The 23,490-nt window shown below is 46.4% G+C and overlaps 9 protein-coding genes across 9 annotated transcripts; 5 read left to right on the top strand and 4 right to left on the bottom strand.

Moving 5' to 3' along the window:
• Positions 1 to 2,110: 2,110 nt before the first annotated feature.
• Positions 2,111 to 3,415, top strand: aco (1-aminocyclopropane-1-carboxylate oxidase; the record flags this gene model as incomplete). Its single annotated transcript, XM_031148014.1, has 5 exons — positions 2,111 to 2,272; positions 2,373 to 2,534; positions 2,594 to 2,640; positions 2,714 to 2,750; positions 2,813 to 3,415. The coding sequence occupies 5 exons, from the start codon at positions 2,111 to 2,113 to the stop codon at positions 3,413 to 3,415; spliced, it is 1,011 nt and encodes a 336-aa protein (XP_031006662.1).
• A 470-nt stretch (positions 3,416 to 3,885) lies between these two features.
• On the top strand, positions 3,886 to 5,243 carry TYS1 (Tyrosine--tRNA ligase, cytoplasmic; the record flags this gene model as incomplete). Its single annotated transcript, XM_031148013.1, has 2 exons — positions 3,886 to 4,881; positions 4,932 to 5,243. The coding sequence occupies 2 exons, from the start codon at positions 3,886 to 3,888 to the stop codon at positions 5,241 to 5,243; spliced, it is 1,308 nt and encodes a 435-aa protein (XP_031006712.1).
• A 2,359-nt stretch (positions 5,244 to 7,602) lies between these two features.
• On the top strand, positions 7,603 to 10,486 carry BGL1_1 (Beta-glucosidase; the record flags this gene model as incomplete). The annotated part of the gene is made up of 7 exons (XM_031148012.1): positions 7,603 to 7,900; positions 7,953 to 8,132; positions 8,186 to 8,378; positions 8,431 to 8,567; positions 8,615 to 8,802; positions 8,911 to 10,206; positions 10,262 to 10,486. The coding sequence occupies 7 exons, from the start codon at positions 7,603 to 7,605 to the stop codon at positions 10,484 to 10,486; spliced, it is 2,517 nt and encodes an 838-aa protein (XP_031006711.1).
• Positions 10,487 to 11,120: 634 nt separating this feature from the next.
• On the top strand, positions 11,121 to 13,620 carry HET-E1_2 (Vegetative incompatibility protein HET-E-1; the record flags this gene model as incomplete). Its single annotated transcript, XM_031148011.1, has 7 exons — positions 11,121 to 11,428; positions 11,503 to 11,598; positions 11,732 to 12,004; positions 12,059 to 12,103; positions 12,398 to 12,847; positions 12,990 to 13,535; positions 13,581 to 13,620. 7 exons carry the CDS (start codon positions 11,121 to 11,123, stop codon positions 13,618 to 13,620), a joined length of 1,758 nt encoding a protein of 585 aa, XP_031006720.1.
• A 524-nt stretch (positions 13,621 to 14,144) lies between these two features.
• Positions 14,145 to 15,005, top strand: LHYA1_G003036 (putative ankyrin repeat protein; the record flags this gene model as incomplete). The annotated part of the gene is given in 3 exon segments (XM_031148010.1): positions 14,145 to 14,247; positions 14,426 to 14,943; positions 14,961 to 15,005. 3 exon segments carry the CDS (start codon positions 14,145 to 14,147, stop codon positions 15,003 to 15,005), a joined length of 666 nt encoding a protein of 221 aa, XP_031006719.1.
• Positions 15,006 to 16,098: 1,093 nt separating this feature from the next.
• On the bottom strand, positions 16,099 to 18,176 carry rrn3 (RNA polymerase I-specific transcription initiation factor rrn3; the record flags this gene model as incomplete). Its single annotated transcript, XM_031148009.1, has 2 exons — positions 16,099 to 17,537; positions 17,588 to 18,176. 2 exons carry the CDS (start codon positions 18,174 to 18,176, stop codon positions 16,099 to 16,101), a joined length of 2,028 nt encoding a protein of 675 aa, XP_031006718.1.
• A 1,713-nt stretch (positions 18,177 to 19,889) lies between these two features.
• On the bottom strand, positions 19,890 to 20,621 carry NFYB (Nuclear transcription factor Y subunit beta; the record flags this gene model as incomplete). The annotated part of the gene is made up of 3 exons (XM_031148008.1): positions 19,890 to 20,138; positions 20,223 to 20,350; positions 20,411 to 20,621. 3 exons carry the CDS (start codon positions 20,619 to 20,621, stop codon positions 19,890 to 19,892), a joined length of 588 nt encoding a protein of 195 aa, XP_031006717.1.
• A 56-nt stretch (positions 20,622 to 20,677) lies between these two features.
• On the bottom strand, positions 20,678 to 21,075 carry LHYA1_G003033 (uncharacterized protein; the record flags this gene model as incomplete). Its single annotated transcript, XM_031148007.1, has 4 exons — positions 20,678 to 20,753; positions 20,804 to 20,840; positions 20,888 to 20,925; positions 20,984 to 21,075. 4 exons carry the CDS (start codon positions 21,073 to 21,075, stop codon positions 20,678 to 20,680), a joined length of 243 nt encoding a protein of 80 aa, XP_031006716.1.
• Positions 21,076 to 22,806: 1,731 nt separating this feature from the next.
• On the bottom strand, positions 22,807 to 23,472 carry SPAC227.10 (putative prefoldin subunit; the record flags this gene model as incomplete). Its single annotated transcript, XM_031148006.1, has 3 exons — positions 22,807 to 23,269; positions 23,299 to 23,389; positions 23,439 to 23,472. 3 exons carry the CDS (start codon positions 23,470 to 23,472, stop codon positions 22,807 to 22,809), a joined length of 588 nt encoding a protein of 195 aa, XP_031006715.1.
• Positions 23,473 to 23,490: the final 18 nt, after the last annotated feature.

Genomic DNA, 23,490 nt, shown 5'->3' with positions numbered 1-23,490 from the left:
CCACCAGACTCAGGATGCACAGCGGCCATCCGATCCAGATCTGCAGGCGTTGGAACTTGGGGAACCGCTTGGCAATCGCGGTGGATAGAGGAGCTCCGAGATAGCAGAATCCTTGCGCTATCGTACCGATCAACGCGATCTTGGAACTGCCGGCAAAGGCGGGCAGCGTGGAATAGTAGTTTTGAAACACGCCGTAGGATATGGGAAAACCTAGATGTGTTGATTAGTTTGAGGGTAAAGGGAAAGAGGTAGGAGTCTTTCAAACCCCAGAAACAAGCTTCAAATACAAAAGCTGCGGCAAGGAGGCCCCAAGCTGCGGGGCCTCCATCGGTGCGTTTGAGATGTGGAGTTGTTGGTGTTTCTTCTCGCGCCTGTGTTGAGTTTCTTTCGTGCTGGATATATGACGGCTCGGAGACTAGTTCCGTTTGTGATTCTGTTGTGACTTGATGCCAGCTTTGGAGCTCTATTGAAGGAGACATATTTGCACATAAAGTGAACACTTTTGGGGGCTGAATTCTACTTTCGTAAAAGAGGCTTGACAGAAATACTAAATGACAATGACCAAAATATCTTATACTGAAAAGAAGTATGACTTCAAAATAGCATTCCTATTATAAATATAAAATATCTCTAGTCTTGCTCGATTAAGCAGGTCGAAGTCATAGTCGTACTTGAGCACCCACCTTTTACTTATTCGTAGATTTCCACTGAATAGGGTTTCTGCAATTCAACTCGTTCGAGTACGAGGTTAACATAAGTAAGAATAAATCTTAGTCGGAACCGCCTATCATTTATCCTTGGGCAGGATCTCGGTACCTCCGAGGATCTGAGGCTTCTCGGGAAGGATCGCGGTATTTAAATGTTTTGCAAGGTTTGACTCGAGCTTGTAAGGGGAGAGTCTCTAATCCCCGCGAAATCCATGCGTTTAAAGGAGAAGAGTATAAGAAGAAAATCAAAAAGTTGAGATATAAACATTCGTTATTGTTTATGGTATAAAATACCATTCGAAGGTTTTTACTTGACGTAATTATAATAAACTTATTTGCAACAATAATTCGTAAAAGGTGTAAACATTTATTAGTAGAGTGATATGACTACCTATTAAGTTAATATCCCTGCTTTATAGTTTAATCGGAAGTTATTAAACTTTAGACTGTTTTTAGTATAATGATCTCGGGATGTTTTATTGACAAAGCAAAAGCTCTAGCAGAATGAAGGCGAATTATCAGGGGAATGATTACGCGAAAAATAGTCGCTAAAGAAGGCTAGAGGAAGGAAGGGTTGTGAAGGAATACTACTCCATAAAATCATTCACGTTGAATCCAGTAAATAAAATGGAGCCTCTTTTTAAGGTACGACGCCCCGATCCTTATTTCTATAATAAAATGCTAATCATATGTTCCCCATCGTAACGTATATGGAACCTCTATTGAAGATCGGCTGGGTGGCGCCACCGTTGTAAATAATAGTGGGTCTGAGCCGCCCGCTAAGGCGCTCTTAATCACTAGATTGAGACTTTGGTCTAACTTGACTATAAACAGTGGATATAGTTTCTGCTATTAGTTGTAAAACTTGATGCCTATAGGTAGAGTATTACGCTAAATATGAGGTTTCACTAAGGTTTGAAGAGCATATAATCCTCAGAAAAGTGGCTATATAGCAATCCCTAGAACAAAGCCCGATTCGGCAGGCATTTGCGCAACTAATAGGATTTACCTATGTACTTGTCGCTATAACCCGAGGCTTCTTGTTTCTCTTCTTGCTAGGGTCCCCCGGTATGACGTTTTCTTTGATTCGAATAGAAGAGATAGCTATATAGGTGAAGCTAATATTATTTTACTAATAAAACGCTATGAAATAGTTAGTAATATGTGATAAACTTGACGGTCTAGCTATGAATTATATATTTAGGGGCGACGAATTACAAACTCGGATCTAGTTGAATCATGGTTTCGATTTAACTCATCAAAAGAGATCTATAAGTATACCACGGTATAGCCACTCTCAAGCTTATACACCACCCCTAAATATCCATCTCTCCCAACCAAAAAGTCTAACTTCTTTCCTCTACTCTAAATACCACCTGAAAACTTTATTACTACCTCTTACCATGCACGCTCCAGCATTAGATCACTATCGCTTTACGCGGGGTACTCCTAAAGAGCAACAAGCATACGCCGCAGAGCTTATTCAAGCTTTGAAAGCTCATAGTTTTGTGAAGATAGTCAATCATGGTCTTGATGATCCGACTATCGAGGCGCTTTTCACACGGGTATGTGTCCTTTGGAGTCTCACACCTCTTCTCCATTTTTTGTCAAGTGATGCTGAAACCACCCTGACCTATCTCTTGTTCATGGGCTAACTGTATACAGATGCAACAGTTCTTTGCTCTCCCTCGTCACCGTCAGCAAGAAGTAGAGCACTTAGCGTCTGACAATCCTCAACGAGGATGGAGTGCAGTTGGAGTCGAACAAACCTCTGGCCTCTACAGTCGAGAAACCGGAAGACCGGTGGATGAATTGAAAGATGCAAAGGTAAGCTGCGACTGGGAGGGTTATGTTTTCCGAGCGTGACTGATACACTCCGAATCTAGGAACATTATGACATTGGACCACCTGATGATACCCAGTTCCAGAACCAGTACGCACATCAGTCATAACTTCCAGACCTTTAGAATCACGCCCACAACAAGTACTGACCTCAGAGTTTGCAGATGGCTGAACAATGATGTTTTACCAGGATGGCAATCGGTAACTCCCACTCGACTGACTATATAACCCTGTTGGCAGAGACTGACAGCCAAATTACATAGTTCATGGAAGATTACTGGTACAAGTGTCAAGATGTGGCATTATCTGTCATCTCTGTCATTGAGATGGGTCTCAACGTTCCTCAAGGAACCATACAGGATCTCTGCCACCCGGCCGCAAGTGAAGTTCGTCTCAACCACTACCCGGCGATTCACGCCAGTGAGATTTCTGATGGATCTACTGCCCGCATCTGGCCTCACACTGACTTCGGCATCATCACTTTGCTCTTGACCGACGATGTTGGAGGGCTCGAATTTGAGGAAAGTCATAAATCTGGAAAGTTCTTACCAATTCCTCAAGGAGCCAAGAACGAGTTGATAATCAACGTTGCTGATACGTTGGAACGGTGGACAAATGGAACACTGAAGGCTGGTATGCATCGGGTGATGCAGCCTGTGAGCACACATTTGGGAGAGAAGACGTTGATCCAAGAGCGCTGGTCTGTTCCGTACCTGTTTAAAGCAAGACGAGATGCCCTTGTCGGGGCGTTGCCGGAATTTGTAACGCCGCAAGTACCTAGTGCTTATGATAGCATTACGGCATTGGATTTTCAGTTGAGGAGACAGCATCAAGTTTATTCTAATGCCCAACTAGCAGGGCAATAAGCTTCTTCTGCAACAGTGTATTCTTTAGGAAGAGAAATACGCATGAATTTCGACTACAATGTTTGTTTTATTGTGAACTAGAATAGCGGATTCCTTCGTGGTAAGTGATATTTGAATATTGATTAACCAATATTTGTTCTTAAATACAACACAATTAGCTCATTAAGACATTTGAAAGGTATTGTCTGCTAATTGATAGCCTTTGAATTTTTAGGCTTAATATACTTATTACTTCCCCCAGCTACTCCTTTACACTTTCTTTCTTTTTTTTTTTTCTTTTGAAGACACTTTATTCTTGAAAATCGGAAGAGCTTCTACGCAATTCTCTTATTCTTTGGTTCAAGAAACAAGAAAAATAGCGTTGTAGGTCACAAAATGGGTTCAGTGCCAAACGCCCTAATAAAGGGGGGTTGACGAACAAGGAAGCGAGTCACGTGGATTTATTGCCCCGCCAAATTTATTTTCCCGCGATGAGTCAAACAGTGCGTTTGCGTAATACAAACGCAACTACTTCCTCACTCTCGCAACGACAAATTGAAATGGCCTCCCCACTGAGCCCCGAGGACTCAATTGCCCTCATAAAAGCGAACCTTGCCGAAGTCCTCAACCCCGAAATCATCGACGATGTAATCCTCAAAGAAAAGCGACCCCTCAAAGTCTACTGGGGCACCGCAACCACAGGCAAACCGCATTGCGGCTACTTCGTACCGATGATGAAGGTCGCAGAGCTACTGGCAGCCGGATGCCACATCAAAATCCTGCTAGCAGACATACACGGCTATCTAGACAACATGAAGGCACCTTTCGAGCTTGTGGAGTTCCGCGCCAAGTACTACGGAAAGATAATAAGGTCACTGTTGAAGGCTGTGGGCGTGGATATAACGCGGCTGGAGTTTGTGCAAGGCAGCTCTTACCAGTTGAGTAAGGAGTACACTATGGATCGATTCAAGCTGGAGGGCATGACGAGGATCAATGTTGCGCAGAAGGCGGGGGCGGAGGTCGTGAAACAAAGTGATGACCCCTTCCTGGGAGGTCTGGTCTACCCTCTCATGCAGGCGCTGGATGAGCAGTACTTGGATGTCGATTGCCAATTCGGAGGCATTGATCAACGGAAGATCTTCACGTTTGCGATGGAGAACCTTCCTAAGCTGAACTACAAGGGCAGGGCACATCTGATGAACGCAATGGTACCGGGGCTTGGAGAGGCAGTGAAGATGAGCTCCAGCGAGGCTGATTCGAAGATAGATCTTCTTGACGCGCCAGAGGCTGTGGAGAAGAAACTACGGAAAGCAGTGTGTGTACCGAAGCAAGTGGAGGGTAACGGTGTCATTGCATTCGTGGAGCACGTTATCATGAGAGCGCTTGCGCTGAAGGGTGGCTCAAACTTTGTGGTACAACGGAAGGACCAAGAACCTCTCATCTACGAATCAGCAGACAAGCTGAAGGAAGACTACGCTGCAGACATTGTACGTCCTGTCTCTTCCCACATCATAGCTATACTAACATTTTGGTTCAGCTCACTCCCCAACTTCTCAAATCCGCTCTCGCCCACCACCTCAACGAACTCCTCGCCCCTATTCGTGCTGAATTTGACGCCGACGAAGAGTGGAAAGCAATCGAAGTCCAAGCCTATCCACCCGAAAAAGCCACCGTAAAAGTCAAGAAAGTAAAAGACAAGGGCGATCCAGCGAAGCGTGCGGCAGCAGCAGCGGCAAGACAAAAAGTTGTGGCGCAGCCGGATGGGCATGTTGAAGGCCCTGACGCAGATAAGGTCAATGTGGGAGGTAGTGTGGCGGAGACACTACAGAAGCTAAAGGTTGACGAATGATGTTATTGATGCTCCATGAATGAAAGACTAGAAGAAAAGTTATGAAATACCCAGTAGTGAGTCTAGAGAATGTACTCACCATGCAACAAAGCTCTATTCGTCTTGCAAGAAATTGGCATTGTCACATGCATGTTTTTTTGGGGGGGGGGGGGGGGATCTATCAACAGCTTCTCAACTGCCCTCTAATTGAAACCACTCTGTCTCCCCTTCTATCCTCTTACCACACATAGCTTGCCTAGGTGCGAGGTGATGGACTATTTACACTTGACCACATTCAGGTTGATCTGATGGGACTGCTCATATTCAAGCTCGGCAGGAATACAAAAATTTCAAACCTTGGTAAGACCTTCCGCAATTATTGTATTCCTCATTCCAGCATATTTCGGATGTTTAAAGTCATGTCCCTAGAAGAGTTTTTGACTCTGAGAATGTTTCGCGATTCCTAAATCAACACTATGTCCTTCAAATTCTAGTAAAGAAGATCCAAAGCTGGATTTCTCTTTCTCTTCAGGCGAAAAGAATAATTTCATTAGTCTCATTAATGTGCTCTTTTTACTTTCTTTATAATTTTCATTTTCGGAACTATTTATGGGCGTTGTGCGAGAACAGGTCGTGGACTAGTAGTGACTGCTGAAATGGTTATATTTCGTCTTCACTCAGCTATGGTGAACCTTGTCCTTAGAAAACGCGTGTATAGAGGAGCTATATATAAGCCCATCTTCCAGAACCACCGCGGTGAGTGGTAAGATAGTTTTGGAGGACATGATAGAGCCTTAGCTCATGGGCACAGGAGGTCTTTATAAGACGCGAGACGGCAGCACAAATAGGTAGGCCAGACATGTGCAATACACTTTCTGTTAACCATATTACGAGGCTGAGAATAGGGAGTCGAGCAAAAACATGTCCTTAAAAAAATGATTGGAGAACTGGTCCAAAATTGGTAAATCTGAAACACTCTTTCGAGACGATGGTTTCCCCATCCTTTCGAACCCCCTATGATGAATTGGAGATAGCCTGTTGCTAACATGAGGTTAGGTTCGAAAAGACAAAATATGGCTTCGCAAGTATTCTTCAAATCAGTGGGCCTGTTGCTGAGCGGCAATATTTCAATCGCCGTTCGCCGAGGGAAATTTCGTTTGTGGACCATTTCTCCTCATATGAAGCTAGTGTTGAGGTACACTGGATGCAGAGGCACAGCACTCTAGTGGCTCAGTGCCATAACAGAATAACATGACTGCTGGTACTATGTGCTAACACGGTCTGCAAATCCTTAGTTTGTACTTGGGAATATGATATGTCTATAGCCAAGGATCTGGAATGCTTGTTGGTCTCCTGAAGCTACTATCCTATTCCTTACGCACGAGGACACCACGTTTAGTTTGCGAACGAATAATTGGAACCACGATCATCATGAGCCCCTCCCCCTTTTTATTTACCCCGCATCACGTGTGTGGCTTGAAAGCCTCGGGCCTTTTACGTTGACGCCACATCTCAGACGACATGTCAGGTTAGACATCACATCCATTTTCCATACCACGTTACCCTTATCCTAGAAGATACTCAGGTACGATGGAGCGTGCGTGACTGGGTCTTGTCTGAAAAGAAACCTACACGATTGGCTGTTCCACCAGTAAACGCAAAACCCCTAGCTCTGCATATATTAATTTGTCCTGCCAGGTATGTTAAGCAGCTGCACAAACCCCTCCCTCTAAAGTGAGGGGAAGCTCTAGGCAGGGCGCCGCAGAACTCATACCGTGGAGCAGGAGCTTATTATACATCGGATGACCATGGATGTTCTGTTCATCTCATGTTTTGATGATGATCTTCCGGAAATTGCTCGGACCGATTATCGTGGAGCTTTGAGTTTTGGTTGGTCCCTGGGAAGTATCTCCAATACGGAGTATAGTAGCTACTGTACCCCAGACCCCTACCCCGGAATCATTCCCGACGAACCCCCTACAAGGGTAAAAGGTGTATTTTTCTCATGGATTTCTGGTCCGTGCGTACTCAAAAACGTCGATTTTATATGGTGAAATGTACCCAGCAACCACTGAGCAATAAATGATTTGCGTGCAGGGGGTCGCTCCGATGTGTCCGCCCTTTTTATATAAACTCTGGGGAAGCTTCATACCTTCCCCATTGAGTAAGACTGGGTGGTTTGCTTACAGGTCTGTGTCCTGTCAGAGCTACAGGTATTACAAGACGTCTAGGTGCATATGCAATTAAACGTAATTTATATTGGTGTCTGGGAATGCGGAGTATAAAGTTCCGAGCCGAACTCTCTAGACTTTTCTCATTTTCTGCTCGTGTCTCTTATTTCTTTTTCTCCCTCAGCAATTGAGATATCTTGTACCTTAAGATGTGGATTTCTTCGATAGCAACTGTTACGGCATTGGCAGCTGTTGTCAATGCCCAACTTGAGCATGCTCTCTCCCCTCCACACTATCCGTCACCATGGATGCGCGGAGGCAATGGTTGGCAAGATGCCTATGCCAAAGCCCAGATCTTCGTTTCTCAGCTTACCCTGCTCGAAAAGGTCAATCTTACAACTGGTGTGGGATGGGAAGGTCAACAGTGCGTAGGAAACACTGGATCAATTCCTCGCCTCAATTTTACTGGACTTTGCCTCCAAGACAGCCCTCTTGGCATCCGTGATAGTAGGTCCTACAGCGTGTCAATGGTCATTTTCATTGATGATAACCTAAATAGCGGATTTCAATTCTGCCTTTCCTTCGGGAATGAACACAGCGGCGACATGGACCACTCGACTCTTTAAAAGCCGAGGCAATGCAATGGGATCAGAACACCGCGACAAGGGCATCGACGCACAATTGGGGCCTGTTGCTGGGCCGCTGGGGCGATCTCCCGCGGGAGGGAGGAACTGGGAAGGTAAATTTGGCATAACCAAAGTTCAAAATAATAGAGCTGACATATTGGGCTAGGCTTCAGCCCTGATCCAGTCTTGACTGGAGTGGCCATGGCAGAGACCATCAAAGGAATTCAAGATGCGGGTGTGATAGCCACGGCGAAACATTACATTATGAATGAGCAAGAGCATAATCGGGAAAACTCAGGCGACATCCTGGCGTACTCATCCAATGTGGATGACAAGACAATGCATGAGCTGTACTTATGGTAAATACACACCTTCCAGTAACCTCCTTACAATATTCTAAATGGTACACAGGCCATTTGCGGATTCGGTTCGCGCAGGTGTAGGTTCTGTGATGTGCTCCTACAACAACATCAACAACAGCTTCGGTTCACAGAACTCATATACTCTCAACTACCTGCTCAAGAATGAATTAGACTTTCAAGGGTTCGGTATGGATTTTCCCATCGGACTTTGAATGCACACTGAAATTATCTAGTTGTGAGTGATTGGTGGGCACAACATTCCGGCGTATCTTCTGTTTTCGCGGGCTTAGATATGACCATGGCAGGAGATCAGGGTCTTGCATCTGGAAATGCTTATTGGGGGTCGAATCTTACAGCTGCAGTCCTAAATGGCACAATTCCTCAATGGAGGCTTGATGACATGGTCGTCAGAATTATGTCCGTAAGTAAAGATGACGCAGAATTTTTCTTCCCAGTCTGGATATTTCATTTTTTGAATGATCATCTTGGGAGCAAAGTTTTCTACAGAAAATCCGCTAAGATAACTTAGGCATACTACAAAGTTGGCCGGGACACTGCAAGAGTGCCCATCAATTTCAATTCGTGGTCTTTGAACACCACAGGATACATTCACCCACTGGCGAGTGAGGGGTTTCAAATAATCAATGAACACGTCAATGTTCAAGGCGACCATGCAAACCTCATTCGAGAAATTGGTGGCGCGTCGACGGTTCTTCTAAAGAACACGAACAACGCTCTTCCACTCAAGAGACCAAGTAGCATTGCGGTTATTGGAGAAGATGCTCATGATAACCCCGGAGGTATTAACTCATGCTCGGATCGCGGCTGTGATCAAGGAACTTTAGCAATGGGATGGGGTTCTGGGACGGCAAACTTCCCATACTTGATTGCACCGGTCACCGCACTTTCAGCAAGAGCTGCCAGAGATCAGACGACATTTACCAACGTTAGCGATAACTACGACTTTGATGCGGTAACAAAGGCTGTTACTGGCACTGATGCAGCAATAGTCTTCGGAAACGCTGACTCTGGAGAGGCTTACATCACGGTAGACGGCAACGCAGGTGACAGGAACAATTTGACACTGTGGGGAAATGCTGATGCACTTATCGCCCACGTCGCATCGATCCACCCCAACACAATTGTTGTCCTTCACACAGTTGGTGCAGTCATCGTAGAAGAGTTTAAGAACCACCCCAATATCACTGCCCTTCTGTGGGCAGGTATTCCAGGTCAAGAATCCGGAAATGCTATCACCGACATCCTCTATGGTGATCGTGTGCCTTCGGCCAAGAGCGTGTTTACTTGGGGAAAGCAGCGCGAGGATTGGGGCACAGATGTTGTCTACACACCCGAGTCAAATACACCCCAACAGCCATACAACGAAGGTGTATTCATCGACTATCGCCACTTTGATGCTGAAAATATCGAGCCTTCCTACGAATTCGGCTTTGGTCTCTCCTATACCAATTTCTCTTACTCCGGCCTGAAAATTGAGAAGCAGAACCCAGGTCCATATGAGCCTACAACTGGCCAAACAAGTTCTGCTCCTACTTTCGGAACAATCAATCTCAATGCTACCGATGCGTCATTTCCACCAGGGTTCCACGCGGTCCCTCTATACATATACCCTTACATCAACTTCACGATCCCCAGGAACCAAACCTTGGACTTACCTGCTGGCGTATCAGATAGCTCGCCCCAACCGAAACTACCTGCTGGAGGATCAGGAGGTGGTAACCGTCAACTTTGGGATGTTATGTACATTGTCTCAGCCACTGTCACAAATACTGGCCTTGTGAAAGGGACGGAGATCCCACAGCTTGTAAGTCCACTCGGTCTCCCTCACTCGAAGAATTAGAAACTGATATAAACAACAGTACATATCTCTTGGTGGCCCCTCAGACCCCAAAATCGTGCTCCGAGGTTTCGATGATCTGATCCTCGATCCATATGAATCAGAAACCTTCACGTACCAGGTTACAAGGAGAGATATTTCGAACTGGGATACAACAACTCAGAATTGGGTTGTTAGTGACTCTCCGAAGACGGTGTACGTGGGCAGTAGTTCGAGGAATCTGCCATTGCAGGGTGGTTTGCAATAGAGCCTGGAAAGAGGGGATGAATGGAGAATACTCAAATATATGGATTAATTTAAATTTTGAAAAGCACAAAAACTTTGTCTGTCCCAGCCTCTCTTGGTGAGCTCTTTCCTTGCCGACTAGGCCTATCGAAACAGACCGGGCGTCTGGAAGGGGGCCAACCACGGGGTGAGCATTGTAGTCATAATATCACAACATATCTGTTGAGTGAAAGACTTACAGGTGCCTTTGACCATTTCAATTTACATCAAAGATCCCAAGAAGTGTAGCCTCAATCTGAGCAGCAATTTAGCGACACGTGATGTCGTCAGCTGCTCCTGTAATTCAAGCTGGGGGCCAATGGAGGCTGCATATTCCTCTGCAACCTCAGAATGTCGCAATGATGTCCCATTTCTCTACAAACATCACTGTTCAAAGATCCTCACACCCGGGAAAAGCCGTGCGCTGTTGAAACTCGTCTGTTCATCGAGTCTGATCGCCATCCTACTACTACGCTCCAAGTCTACACGCTGGTCCTATCTGTGCCACAGCCTCATTCTGCATGTTCATTTTTGCCAGCAAAGCCTTCTCTGAAAATCCAACAGCAAGCGCCATCTAAACCCACCGAGTTGTTATCTCCTACCTTGGCAGTATCAAGATGGACGGCCTCTCCGGTGCCGCGAGCGTGATCGCTGTGTTGCAACTGGCGACTGCAGTCGGTTCAGCGCTCAAAGATTATTACGAAGGTGTTCGCGATGCTAGGGAGGATATACGGAAGCTATATGGCTCCATTAAAGGGCTTGAGGGGATACTGGGACGTTTAAAGGATGTAGCTAAAGGAATGAGTGATGAGACGCTTTTGACCCAACCTTTGGAGGGGGTTAGAGCTGATTTGGAGGACCTGATGAAGAAACTTCAAGGTTCGGAAGCGAGTGAGACTCGTGCTCGAAGAGCTCTTCAGTCGTTGTAAGTACTATAGTGTTCATGATCTGTTCCATGTTGCAATGGATAATCCGAATGAAACTAACTTGAGTTTCTAGGACGTGGCCTTTCAAGAAGAAGGACGCTGAGAAGTTAGTTGTTGCGATCGAGAAACATAAATCCAGTTTGAGTCTTCTGGTTGGAGTTGAAAGTTTGTAAGTACTCGTGTGGGGACCCTGAGAAATTATCTACCTCGACATCTAGCGAACTTTAGATATCCAGCCGATGCCGGCTGTCGTATATCTCTCGCATACTTTCGATATGTCTAACTAACTGACTGCTTATAAGGCACCTCGGATTTGAACAATTCGAAATTACTGCCGATATCAGAGCTGATATCAACAAGGCCCAGATCCAGGAAGAGCGCCGACGCATTATCGATTGGCTTTCCGGGGGCATCCCAAATCCTTCGCAGGAGCATAACATTGCAAGAGACAAGCATGAGGAAACCACTGGATCTTGGCTCATTCATGATAACAACGATTATTCGGGCTGGCTAACAGCCCCGAACTCCTTCTTGTGGCTGAATGGAGGTGCTGGGGTGGGGAAATCTATCTTATGGTTCGTTTTCACACCCATTAGTATACGATCAAAGAAGCCCTAATCATTTTCTAGTAAATACCTTCCAGCTCTCAAGATAATCTCCGCAATTTTGTCATCGTGAGATACTAACAGTTCAAATCTTCAGGCTCAACCATCATTGATGACCTCCAGAACCGCTGCAGAGATGAGCCGTCCTCAGCCGTAGTCTACGTAACCGACCCCTTTCTTTGTGCAACCTCTGTGCATTTGCTATGTTGGGGCTTCTGAAGCGCGTGCCATCTTCTCAGCCCTTGCTCTTCACAGGAAATAGAGTACTAATCCGTTGTAGTGGTACTTCACGTTCAGAGACGTGGAAAAACAGGATGTTTCAAATTGCCTCCGCTCACTAATTGCTAGTATCTGTAGCAATAGACGGGACACACCCCAGTCCCTACAGAACGAATATGAACGAGCCAATGTTGGCCAACAGAAGCCAACCATGAAAAGTTGCATTACCATGCTAAAAGAAGTCATGGCCGGATTTGACAATGTTTACATTGTCTTGGATGCTCTAGATGAATGTCCAAAGATCGAAGACAAAAGGCGTAGGCTTTTGGACTTGTTACGTGATATCTGCAATTGGAACTTATCATCATTACACGTTCTGGTAACTAGCAGGAGGGAGACTGACATCGCTGATTCCTTTACCAACTTTGCTGATGAGCTAGACCATTTTACGAACATTATTGCGGCTGGCCCTCAAGTTGAAGAAGACGTTAAAAAGTATCTTCAACAACAACTTCAGTCAAGCGTTTTCAGGAAGTGGAAGAAATCTTTAAGAAGGGACGTTGAAATAGCACTTGCCTCAAAAGCGGATGGAATGTAAGTAAATATTTCAATTCCAAGGACGAATTTGAGATGATAAGACAGAGACACTGTATTATGGAGCTACTAGTCCAATTCCAGTCATTATAACGTTCTATCTTATTTCCCAGTATCTTCTTATACCTATTAACATTACTAGGTTTCGCCTCGTCGCGTTACAACTCGAAGCACTTAGTAGACTACGAGCAGAGTCAAAGATCCGATCAGCCATGGAAAACCTCCCACAGACATTAGATGCATTCTACGATAGAATCATCCTCGAAATTCCAGAGGAGGATCAAGATTATGCAAACCGCGCACTGCAATGGATCGCGTTTGCGGCAAGGCCACTTTCCTTGAAAGAATTGGCCGAGGCGGTCATCATATCACCCGAGAACGAACCGTGCTTGCGCGATGAAGATAGAATTATGGATTCTAAGGGTTTACTCGATATTATACCATCTGGTCTCATCCGTGCAGTGCATGTGGAAATCGAAGTCGATAACACCATTGAGGAGTTTTTCAACGGTCCATCAGAGGATACAAGCGAAGGATATTCTAACGAGTCTAGTGACGGAGGTCATGTAGGGTCTGTAGATGGCAGTGTTGTAGAATCCGTGAATGGTAATGATGCAGAGTCCGTGGGTGGTAGTGGTATAGAGTCCGAGGATGATTCCAGGTCTCATGATTCGTTCACCTCAGCGGGGTATGCAGACCGTGGAACTAATTTGATAGTAAGTCATTTTGGAAGGACCATTCCAAATACAATTTGCATCATGCTTGTTGCATAATTTGAAGCACCTGCTACAAAAGATTCTTGAGACATCAAGAAAAAATCTGCTAATGCGGCGCTCCTTGCTAGGTTCAATTCGCCCACTTCTCGGTCAAGGAGTATCTGATGTCATCGCGAATCTTAGGAAATGGTACTGTGTCAAGGTTCAACCTCGACGAACTTTCTATTCACGAATCTGTTGGACAATCTTGCATTTCATATCTCATGTATCTGGCAAGCCAGCATCCAACAATCACAAAGCGTATATTTCTGGAGTTCCCACTTCTTCACTATACCGCCAATTCCTGGCAGTACCACTTGTTGAAGCTGGAGGGGCATCGTTGGAGGCCACCAGTCGAAAAAACAGCCCTCGAGTTTCTCAAATATGGTTCTCGTGCCTGGCATATATGGGCCTCTTTTAACGCATTTAACAATGAAGCGAACAGCTTTAAAAGTGAAGTTAAGAGACTTCCATCTTCCCGACCTCGAATTTGCTGTAAGAAAGAAACAACTCAGATACATCCAATCACTTGGCTCTCTGCCATGGGACTGAATTTCTTGTTGCAAAAGTTACTTGACCAAAAGCCAGACTTAGCTTCAATACCTCAGACAAGACAGCTTGGGAGCCCGCTTTATGCTGCAGTTTGTAAGTTCCGTTTGAAATGATATGGTTTCCATTTGCACTTGAAACCCATTATTACAGAGCTCAAGACAACTCTACGACGCTGTTTTGACACATCAAACTTGGGGGCAAATGACAAGAACCACCGTCGTTAAGGTTTAGGATCTCAAGGGATATGTGCTAATACATGTTTTATTTATAGGCACTGGGAATAAAAAAGCTGCAGAAATTCTCTGTGCTAGAGGTGCAGATGTAAATGAAAGGTGTGGCACATGCGCGTACGCTCTGCAGGCAGCAGCCAGAAACGAAGACTTGGATATGGTAATCTTGCTCTTGCGGCACGGAGCTGAGGTCAATGGACAAAGTGAAGACGGGGAAACCGCATTAATGCAAGCGTCAAGGGGAAGGAATATACACATTGTTCGATTGCTGCTTCAAAACGGTGCTGATATTAACGCTCAAAGACGACATTACGGGACTGCATTATGTGCAGCTGCTGCGCGTGGGGGTATAGAGATGGTTCGACTATTTCTCCAAGAGGGTGCTGATATTAACGCTCAAGGAGATTACGGGACTGCATTAGGTGGAGCTGCTGCGTCTGGGAAGATAGAGATTGTTCGACTATTGCTCCAAGAGGGTGCTGATATCTATGCCCGAGGAAGCTCTGGGAAACCCGCACTGCAAGTAGCTGTCAATCAGGCGAAGGGCGATGTTGTCGAGGTTCTTCTCAATGCTAGCGTCGAAAATCGATACCAAGATATATGGGACACCATGTGCAATGACATGAAGGAGCATATTTGGTGGCTGGAAAGCAATGACCGCTCCGATGGATTAGAACGAACAAGGAGAATCTCGAAGATGTTGGACCAGTGGCTTGCGAAGCAAGAGAGCAAGAATAAAGTGGAAGTGGAAGTGGAGGAGGAGGAGGAGGAGAAATCAGAACACGGGGCCGAAGATTCCGAGGCGATGGCACTCACTGTTCGAGGGATCGTTTCCGACCCGACTTCATAAGTTACTTGAATAGAAAGCAGCTCTTATTCCCATTGACTTCTAATATCCCACGCCACCTGGCACATTGTAAATATGTGCCGTTTGCTCCTATCCAGCGCGATGCCTGCCTTCAAATAGCAGAGACTTTCTGGGGGAAGGCCGTAAAACACTATACGAATTCAGATATTATAAAAGGCACTCGTATGTACCAAGAAAACATACCTATGTTTCCGAACCTTCGGCATTTCGAAAGTAAAAAACCGTGCAGAACGAGGTCTGAAAGACCAGCTAGCTATAGAAGCCAGTCATCGAAATTCGGGAATGAACAATATAGCTCATGGAAAGCTCTACAAATAGAAATGTGCCGGCTTTTGCTGCCCTGATAAGTGTGTTCCAAGAGACTGAGTCAATTAAGAGATGAATGGCAATAGGCGGCAGGTATATTTCGTGCGATGCAAAACGAGAAGGTGGAAGAATTGAGGACACTAAAACGGCAGTATACTTAGGACTCAACCTCAAGGAAACCAAAGGAAAGAGGATTCGGGAATTGTCTTCTTTCATATATATATCTAAGCTAGCAGCTAAAGCTCTCTTTGAGCAAGAAGCAATTGCGGATTCAGACACATATCCTCCTCTCAACTTTAACAGCCAGTCTTCACAAACCTGTGAATATATCATGAAGACCAGAATATTCAAACGCCTCCAATGCCGTCCTGAGATCACGTTGACCCTCAGCGCTAAACTTTTGCCACCTATCAAATCAAAGTAAATCCTTCTCTTTGCCATGCATGCACGCTATGCCCAAAACTCCAACCCAAGCAAACCTAAGTTAAACAACTAAATAAAACTCCAGCTCAAATGCAAATGTGAAAACTATTCAGGCGCTCATTCGTTATCGTCCTCGGTCGCGGTATTTTCCTCGATTTCCACCTCTTCTTCATCGTCCTCCGATGCACTATCATCATCAGACTCCTCGTCTTGATTGAGACCAGGGACGCCTTTCCACTGCACGTAATCGTCCTCGACCCATCGCTTGCTCATGGGTAACTGGTACGGGTCAAACGGGAAATACGATTCCAGCTGATGCCAACTCTCATCATTACCACCATTCCCAGTCTCCCTCAATGCACCATTTGCTTGCGAGGAAGAGAATTGACTGAGTCGTATCCGCTTATTGCTTTCTAGACGCGGGTACACGTACAAGAAGCGGAGGTGGTGAGCGATCTTTGCGAATTCGGACACAATGAGTGGAGTGCAGATTTTGAGGGGGTTGAGCTTGGAGTAGATGGCTCTGGAGAGTGTTTCTTTGATTCCTGGCGCCCAGTCTAGGTCTTGATCCAGGAAGCCCGTGGGGTCGTCGTCTTCTAGTACGTCGGTGGAGATGATGAGGTCACGCCAGCGGAAGCAAAAGATGTAGAGGAGAGCCTGTGTCATGGCGTAGAATGTGCCGTATCGCTTCAAGTCTGGGCCTCGGCAGGTGAGCTCATTCTCAACGCGGATGTTATCCAGATGACTCCCGATGAGTTCGAAGACGGTCCGGATGACTTCGGGTTCCACGTGGGCACCTCGCGCGACAAAGCTGGCCAAATAGGATGCTGCCGATTGCTTTAGTACGGCAGGCTGACCGGGCCGGAAAGCTAGATCGACACAGGTTCCAGCGAATCGATCCACGAAATGGTCGGCTGTTTGGGCGAAGTGAAATAGTAGGAATTGTGTATGTCGAGCGTGGCGGATCGGAAGTATGATATTTGTAAAATGCGCAAGTAGAGTTTCGAACATCGAAGTGGCTTCGACGCTATTTGGATCCGTGAAATATGGACTGTATATAGTAAAAAGCAGATCAAGGATGGCGTCCATCTTCTCAATATTGCCTGAGATCTCTTTGACTCGTCTCGAATCGCTGTGAATATCTTCATCGCTGGTGACTGAGTCCACATCGCTGTCTGAATCCTCGCCATCATTTTCCTCGGAACTTTGGGTCAAGACAGTTTTAGCTACGGCGGCTGTAACGTCGTCATCAAGATCGTCAAGGTCCAATTGCATCTGGACATCGACTTTGACAAGTCTATCCGTGATGAGCGCGAAAATATCAGACTTCAACTCAGGCGCGTATTCGATCAGTTGTGTTAGATTCTTGATATATGTGATATGTACCGTCTTGGTTTCGTCTTGGAAGGGGAATTTGGCATTCAGAATCGCAGATAGAGTGTTGCTCGCAGACGGGATAAGTTTAAGAAGATATTCAAGCGCCTTGTGTATCCTCAAGGCCAACTGATCTCGGTTCACGTCAGGACAGCCTTCTATACGGCCACTCGATAACCTCACTAATTTTGAGTTAGAAACTGACGATGCGGTATACCGAGGGATTTCTTACCTCCATGGAAATGCCCGACCAGCATTCCAAGCACCATCCCCACATATGCACCCTGCGCACTGGCTAGACTTCCCAGAAACCGCACATAAGCCTCGACGAACCCCTTATCTCTGCCCATCCACTCACAAGCGATGACTCCTTTCACCAAACCCGAGCATCTTCTGTCTAACTCCGAAGCGTAGCTGCTAAGTGCCAGCAAGTACGTCCTCATTTCGACCCTCATCTCAGGTTCCTCGTCATCGCCCCCTTTCCTCGGCGCAAACACCTCCTTGATAGTGTCATACGCCTCACTATCGCCCCTCTTATGTGCTTCTATCGCCCTCCTAGTCTCCGAGCGTATCAGCTCTAAACTCCGCCCTTTCACGCTGTATTCATCCATGATCTTCTCCTCGACTGTCGGATTGAAGGTGACGCGAGCTCTCTTATTCGGACTCGGAGGTGCTAATAAAAAGTCATCGTCTAGACCTGCATCATCGCGTTTGCGTATAGTTCCCGCTAGTGTTGTGCGGCGGAGGAGGGGTTTGCTGGGTTTCGAGGTTGGTGTAGGCGCTGAGCGCTGGGCCTGAACCAGGGGAACGAGGGATACCATGGACGCGACCGCGATGGCGAGATGTCGCTAGCTTAGGCAAAAAGTGTATATATCATGGATCTTGAGGTCGGAGCTTCCTAAGAGTGGTGTAGAGTGGTACAAATGCGAGTGATCGTCACCGTGGTGTGCGATGCTATCGAAGATTTGAAACATATCATAAAAGTAAATTTTTGGGGGATATCTGCACGTGCCTACCCCCACCAACACTAACCTTGAAAGTTTTAAGTGGGTCTGCACTACCTAACTATGTATTCAACATCTAGTTACCTAATTACTCTCTTAACTAGTCAATTTAACGATATAATCTTTTTGTAATATATTATACCTTATTTCTTATAATCTATTACTTAGCCTCAAACATATGGATTCTACATCATATGGTAGCGCTTCCCACGAAGTATATCCTCTACTTCATAGCGCATCCTATACCCCCGCAAGAACAGTATCAAAAATAGACTGTGATTTTACTTGTACGGGACTTTTCATTTAGGAGGATTATATAGTTATTGACCTAGATACGAGTCTGTAGCGAAGAAATATTCACATATATATAAAGAGTGAATCGCCAAGTCTTCTACTCGTATCATCCAGCAAGGACTTCAACCCATACCACCCTTCGCAACCTAACAAAACTTCCAACAAAACTTCAAAATGCGTTTACAAACCCTCACCGTCCTCTTCATCGGCCCCTTCCCCCCTCTGCCATTGCTACAGTCTACAAATGCTGTGAACAGAAAAGCTGCACTACCTGTGTCGGGTACCCGGTAAGTTTTATCGAAAGTCTTTCTGTATAAACAATTGGGCTTATATTTTGGGTTGGTAGGATGCCAGTGTATTGAGCCGTAAGTCTTTTTCTTCTTTTCTCTTTTTTTTCAATAGTGCGATTCGAATAAGCGTTTCATCTGCTAACATGGGCGTAGAAATATGCGGTATAGGAATAGGTATAGCTCTGGATAAGAGAGACTTAGAGTCGGGGAAAGGAGGTTGATAGTGTCATGGAAATTGATAAAAGGCGATTCTGATAGATAGAAACATGAATAGTTTTGACAATCTTGACATATCATCCAATTCTTGAAGACTATATGCTCCGGGTGAAAACTAGTTGCCTGCTGTTAAATGCCCATAGTACTTTTGTCCGAGTGAGTGAAGAAGTGACGAATTAGCTGAAATGTTGAATACCGAGAAAGACACCGCCAAGCCCTTTCTATAGACCGATGATTATTTAATTGCCATCGAAGACAACAAATGATGCACCTGCAATGCCGAAATGATTCTTATTGCTGAAAACTCACATTCCGTACGCCCCAATAGGATATAATTACGACGTATAATCCTATTATTAACAAGTATTTTGTGGACTGTATCCTTCCTACATCTGTTGCTGCTGATCATGTGATCATTTAGATCTTGAGAGCGAGTCTCAGGCGACTGAATACTGCACAAAGGAGCAAAGAAATCTAAAAGCAACAAGCTCCGCCATACTTTTAAACCTGTGTGTATGAATCATGCACGGCCCCAGGTACAGAGCCAGCCCCTGCCTGCTTTCCCCGTCCAAGACCAAGCCCAGTCCTGGAAACATACCCGGTAGTCAATACACCCAAAGAAGATAAATCCAAATATCAATACCCCGTGATCATACCCATCCAATCATCGTTACCTTCGCCGTAACACCGTCATACGCCCATGCCTTTGCTCAAATCAACTCCCAGATCCTCAATAGCCATCGCCACCCGTCGCGCCGTTGTGCCCGCTGGGGACTGGGCCTCCATACAGGCTTCCGTGAAAGCCGGTGTCGTGTTCACTACCTTCGGCTGTCGGACCACCGAGGATGTTGTTGGTACCCTCTGCGCCGCCTTGAAACGTTGTCGATGGGGTTGCATTGGGGGCCCCGCCAGGAGCACCAGGTGCTGTTGATCCATACCCTTGACTGCCGGGTCGATTCTCGCCTCTTGTGGATTGGGTCTGTTTCAGTAGGTCAGCTCTGATTCGCTATCGTCATGGGACCGAACGCTCGGTAGTAGCTGATATGGCATGTATAGCACTTACTTCACGGTACTTCGATAAGTATATCTTTAGTGCTTCGGCGTAATTCTCAAATCCAAGGGAGGTCATTGCAAACAAAATGTCCTCGCCGTTGACCGTCTTCCGCTTTTCTTGGTGGCATTTCTCGGAGGCTGTGATTGGACAATCAGCAATTGCAAACCAGCTGTCTTATAATTCGGGACGGGACGAACCTTCGCTTGTGATGAATGATATAAACTCGCTGACGCATTCTTGCATGCATTCTTTTGCTTCCTTTGCAATCTTCGCATTCTCTGGGAGGGCTGTTTTCATAATTCTAGCAACTGGTGCGAAGTTCCTTATGTTAGCATCTGAGTACTCATGTTTCCCAGCTTTAGAAGCGCGAGGTGCCTCCGGAGAAGATGACGAGGAAGCGTGGGACATGATAGAATGTGTGACAATAGTAGTACAACAAGATATCAATCGTTTGCGCTCCGAGCTCAACGACTGGCTGTAGAACACGCGCTTGCAATGGGCACGAAAGTTGAAGCGATGCCACTCACGGCAACCTTCAACCTACGGAGAATATATTTGCGTGCAATTCGGGGAGGGGGTTTAAGACTAACCATTCGCAATTGGAAGCCATCGGTCCTGCTCTTTGACCTGTATGGGAAGGAAGAATTAGCTTGCTGTACACGAACAGCAAGTACCCGCGATGATTTGAGATGTACTCGCCTCGAATTCGTATCTGGAGAGAACACAAACATTAGCTTCAAGTACTTTTGCAGCAAGTAGCCGTCACTAACCCGCCAGGAATGTCCATGTTTTCGTCGGCTGGCGATTGAGCCCCGTCGCCTTGTGGGACAACATCCTGATTTTCTTTCGGGCTCGAACTCATTATAAGTCCGGATTCTTGCACCTAGGAGGGGCAGATTTGCGGAAAATGCTTGGTCAACTTGCCACGTCGCAGCAGTAGTAAGGCGGATTTACGAGTTAATGCTGCGGGCGGTGGAAGATCCCTCGAGGTAGAGTATGACGCCGAACTAATGCAGCTCTGGTGATGAGTTTGCGCTGGGGGGGTAGGGGTGGGTGAAGGGAGGGGGTGGTGTTCGAGGGAGGGGGACCGTAGATGCGATGCGGCGCGGGCCTGCATATGCGGGTCAATTCCAAACAACCATCAAGAGTACATTGATTGCTTGATTGTCGACCTACCGGAAGATTTTCAGGGCTGAAGCAGCACAACGAAGCCCTGGAATTGGGATATCTGGATCTGGATGGCGTAGTCTGCAGGAGAGGCTGAGGCTGCACACGCTGCGTGTGGGGTTTATGATGGCGAGGCTTTGGGGGTCGCGTTGTTGAGTTGCGCGACAGGTTCCGAGGATGCAAATACTGCGACTGCGGGCGGCCAGTAATTGGTTTGACGGTGTTTGTCAAAACAAATAGAATCGGAGCAGTAGGTAAGGCTAGGCGGGCGGTCTGCAGCTGAACGGGCTCGTGCGACAGGCACGCGGCGCAAGGTGAGCAGCAGCGGTGTGTGAGTGGAGGAATGGGTGATGGGATGGGGATGGAATGGGATGGGAATAGATGCCGATGCCCTGAGTAGGTAGGTATCTCTGTCCAGCCAGTCAGTCCAATCCAGGTACGTACCTTGGCTTGGAAGGTTTGCTTTGGTTTGGATTATTATCAACGGCAAACGAATGAGAAATCGTCAAAGTCAGGTGGGGAGTTGACTGGCTGGTTGGCAGTCTGCGAAGGGAATAATAGTAGAAGTCGCAAGCTGTCACTGGCGGGTAAATGGCTTTAGGCAGCCAATGAACTCACGACATGGCCTCGAGAGCACCCGCTAAACCCTTTCCGGCTCAAATAATGGCATCTTGATCACCCTATCCCATGACATGGTCCGAAGGATTATTCGCGCTTCGTTTTCTTTTCTTTTCTTCTTGACCCTGTCCTTGGCGGACAGGTTTAACGGCAATGCATGCATTTGGATATACTGTTCTCGAATGGCGTTTCACTCCCCCTGAAAGGCCAGGTGCAATCTACTTGTACAACAGAGAACTTATACATGGTGGCTGATGTTGGCGAACTTCCCCCCACGAGGAAATCCAAGGCGTGCAACCCCTCCAGAAATTAGTGTCCTGCATGCAAGTTCAAGCCTGGTACCTACCTATCCCTATTTATGCCAGCGAAGACTGCCGCGTTTGCGGATTTCGGGAGCTGGTGGCCTTCAACGTCATGTTGGGCAGCAGCGAGGCTGATAGGGCTTTGCAGACGCAAAGAAGCGCCCTCGAATCATGTCAAAGCCGCCTCACTTCCTGGACGTGACACCTCATCAATTCCAGAATATTCGGAAGTATGGCCTTGTCTTGCCTCGCCTTGCCATCTATTTTAGAAGGGAAGATAACTGTACTTGCAACTACCTCCCGGATATTGAGTTTCACTTCCCCGGCAGTAGAGTAGAACACGACACGATAGATGACGTTTGATTTGACCTGCCTTGCACTCCAAACTCCGCATTTTTCTACATGCCATTGACGTAACACCAAGACTCCGTTGATTTCCATGCAGCTTGTCATAAACCCACTATGGCATGGGAACCATAGCTTCCCAAACCCCGTGATCAAAACTTCTATTGAGAGACAACTATACGCAGGTTAGTGTGGGTTCTAGGATATGGTGGAGCAGCTGAGAGCGGAATTCTCAAGACAGATCTCATGACAAGTCTCAAAACATGTTCAAGAAAAAGATAGAACTTGCCCTGAATATTGTGCTTCTTCTTCCAAGTGTCCATCTCACTCTGCTTGGACCGGTATTGCTTCATCAGCTCCTCCAACACCTTCTTCAGCCCCTCCGAATTCGTCTTCAGCGCCGGCACAACATCCTTCACCGTCCGCTCCACCAAGACTCCATTGATCATGCGGAAGCATTTTCTATCGACAGGAAGGGGTTCGAGAGTATCCAGCACAAGTCTATGTACAAGAGCGGTCAGCATGGCGTTGCCGGCGGTGAGTTTGGAGCTTATTATAGCTTTTTTCTTCGTAGTGGAAACCTTAACATCTGTGCCGTTGAAAACAGAGCCAACGGTTTTTAGACTGTAGTAGGAGGGAGATCTGAGACGAACCTATGTTCCTCTGCTTCCGTCTCGACGTCGCCGATTTTCGAGGCTATCTGTTGAAGGCCATTTTTGTAGATCTCGTACTGCTGCTGCAGCTCTGTCAAGGAAGTTAGCGCATGCAATCGTACATTCAGAGAGGATCTGACCTTGTTGCTTCTTCTGGGAGACTTGTTGCGTCATGGTTGGGTTCTGGAAGAT

Source organism: Lachnellula hyalina, assembly GCF_007821495.1.
Source record: "Lachnellula hyalina strain CBS 185.66 chromosome Unknown contig00040, whole genome shotgun sequence".
Lineage (NCBI taxonomy): Eukaryota > Fungi > Ascomycota > Leotiomycetes > Helotiales > Lachnaceae > Lachnellula > Lachnellula hyalina.
The sequence above is the reverse complement of the archived record's forward strand: the minus strand, read 5'-3'. Positions and strand labels throughout refer to the sequence as shown.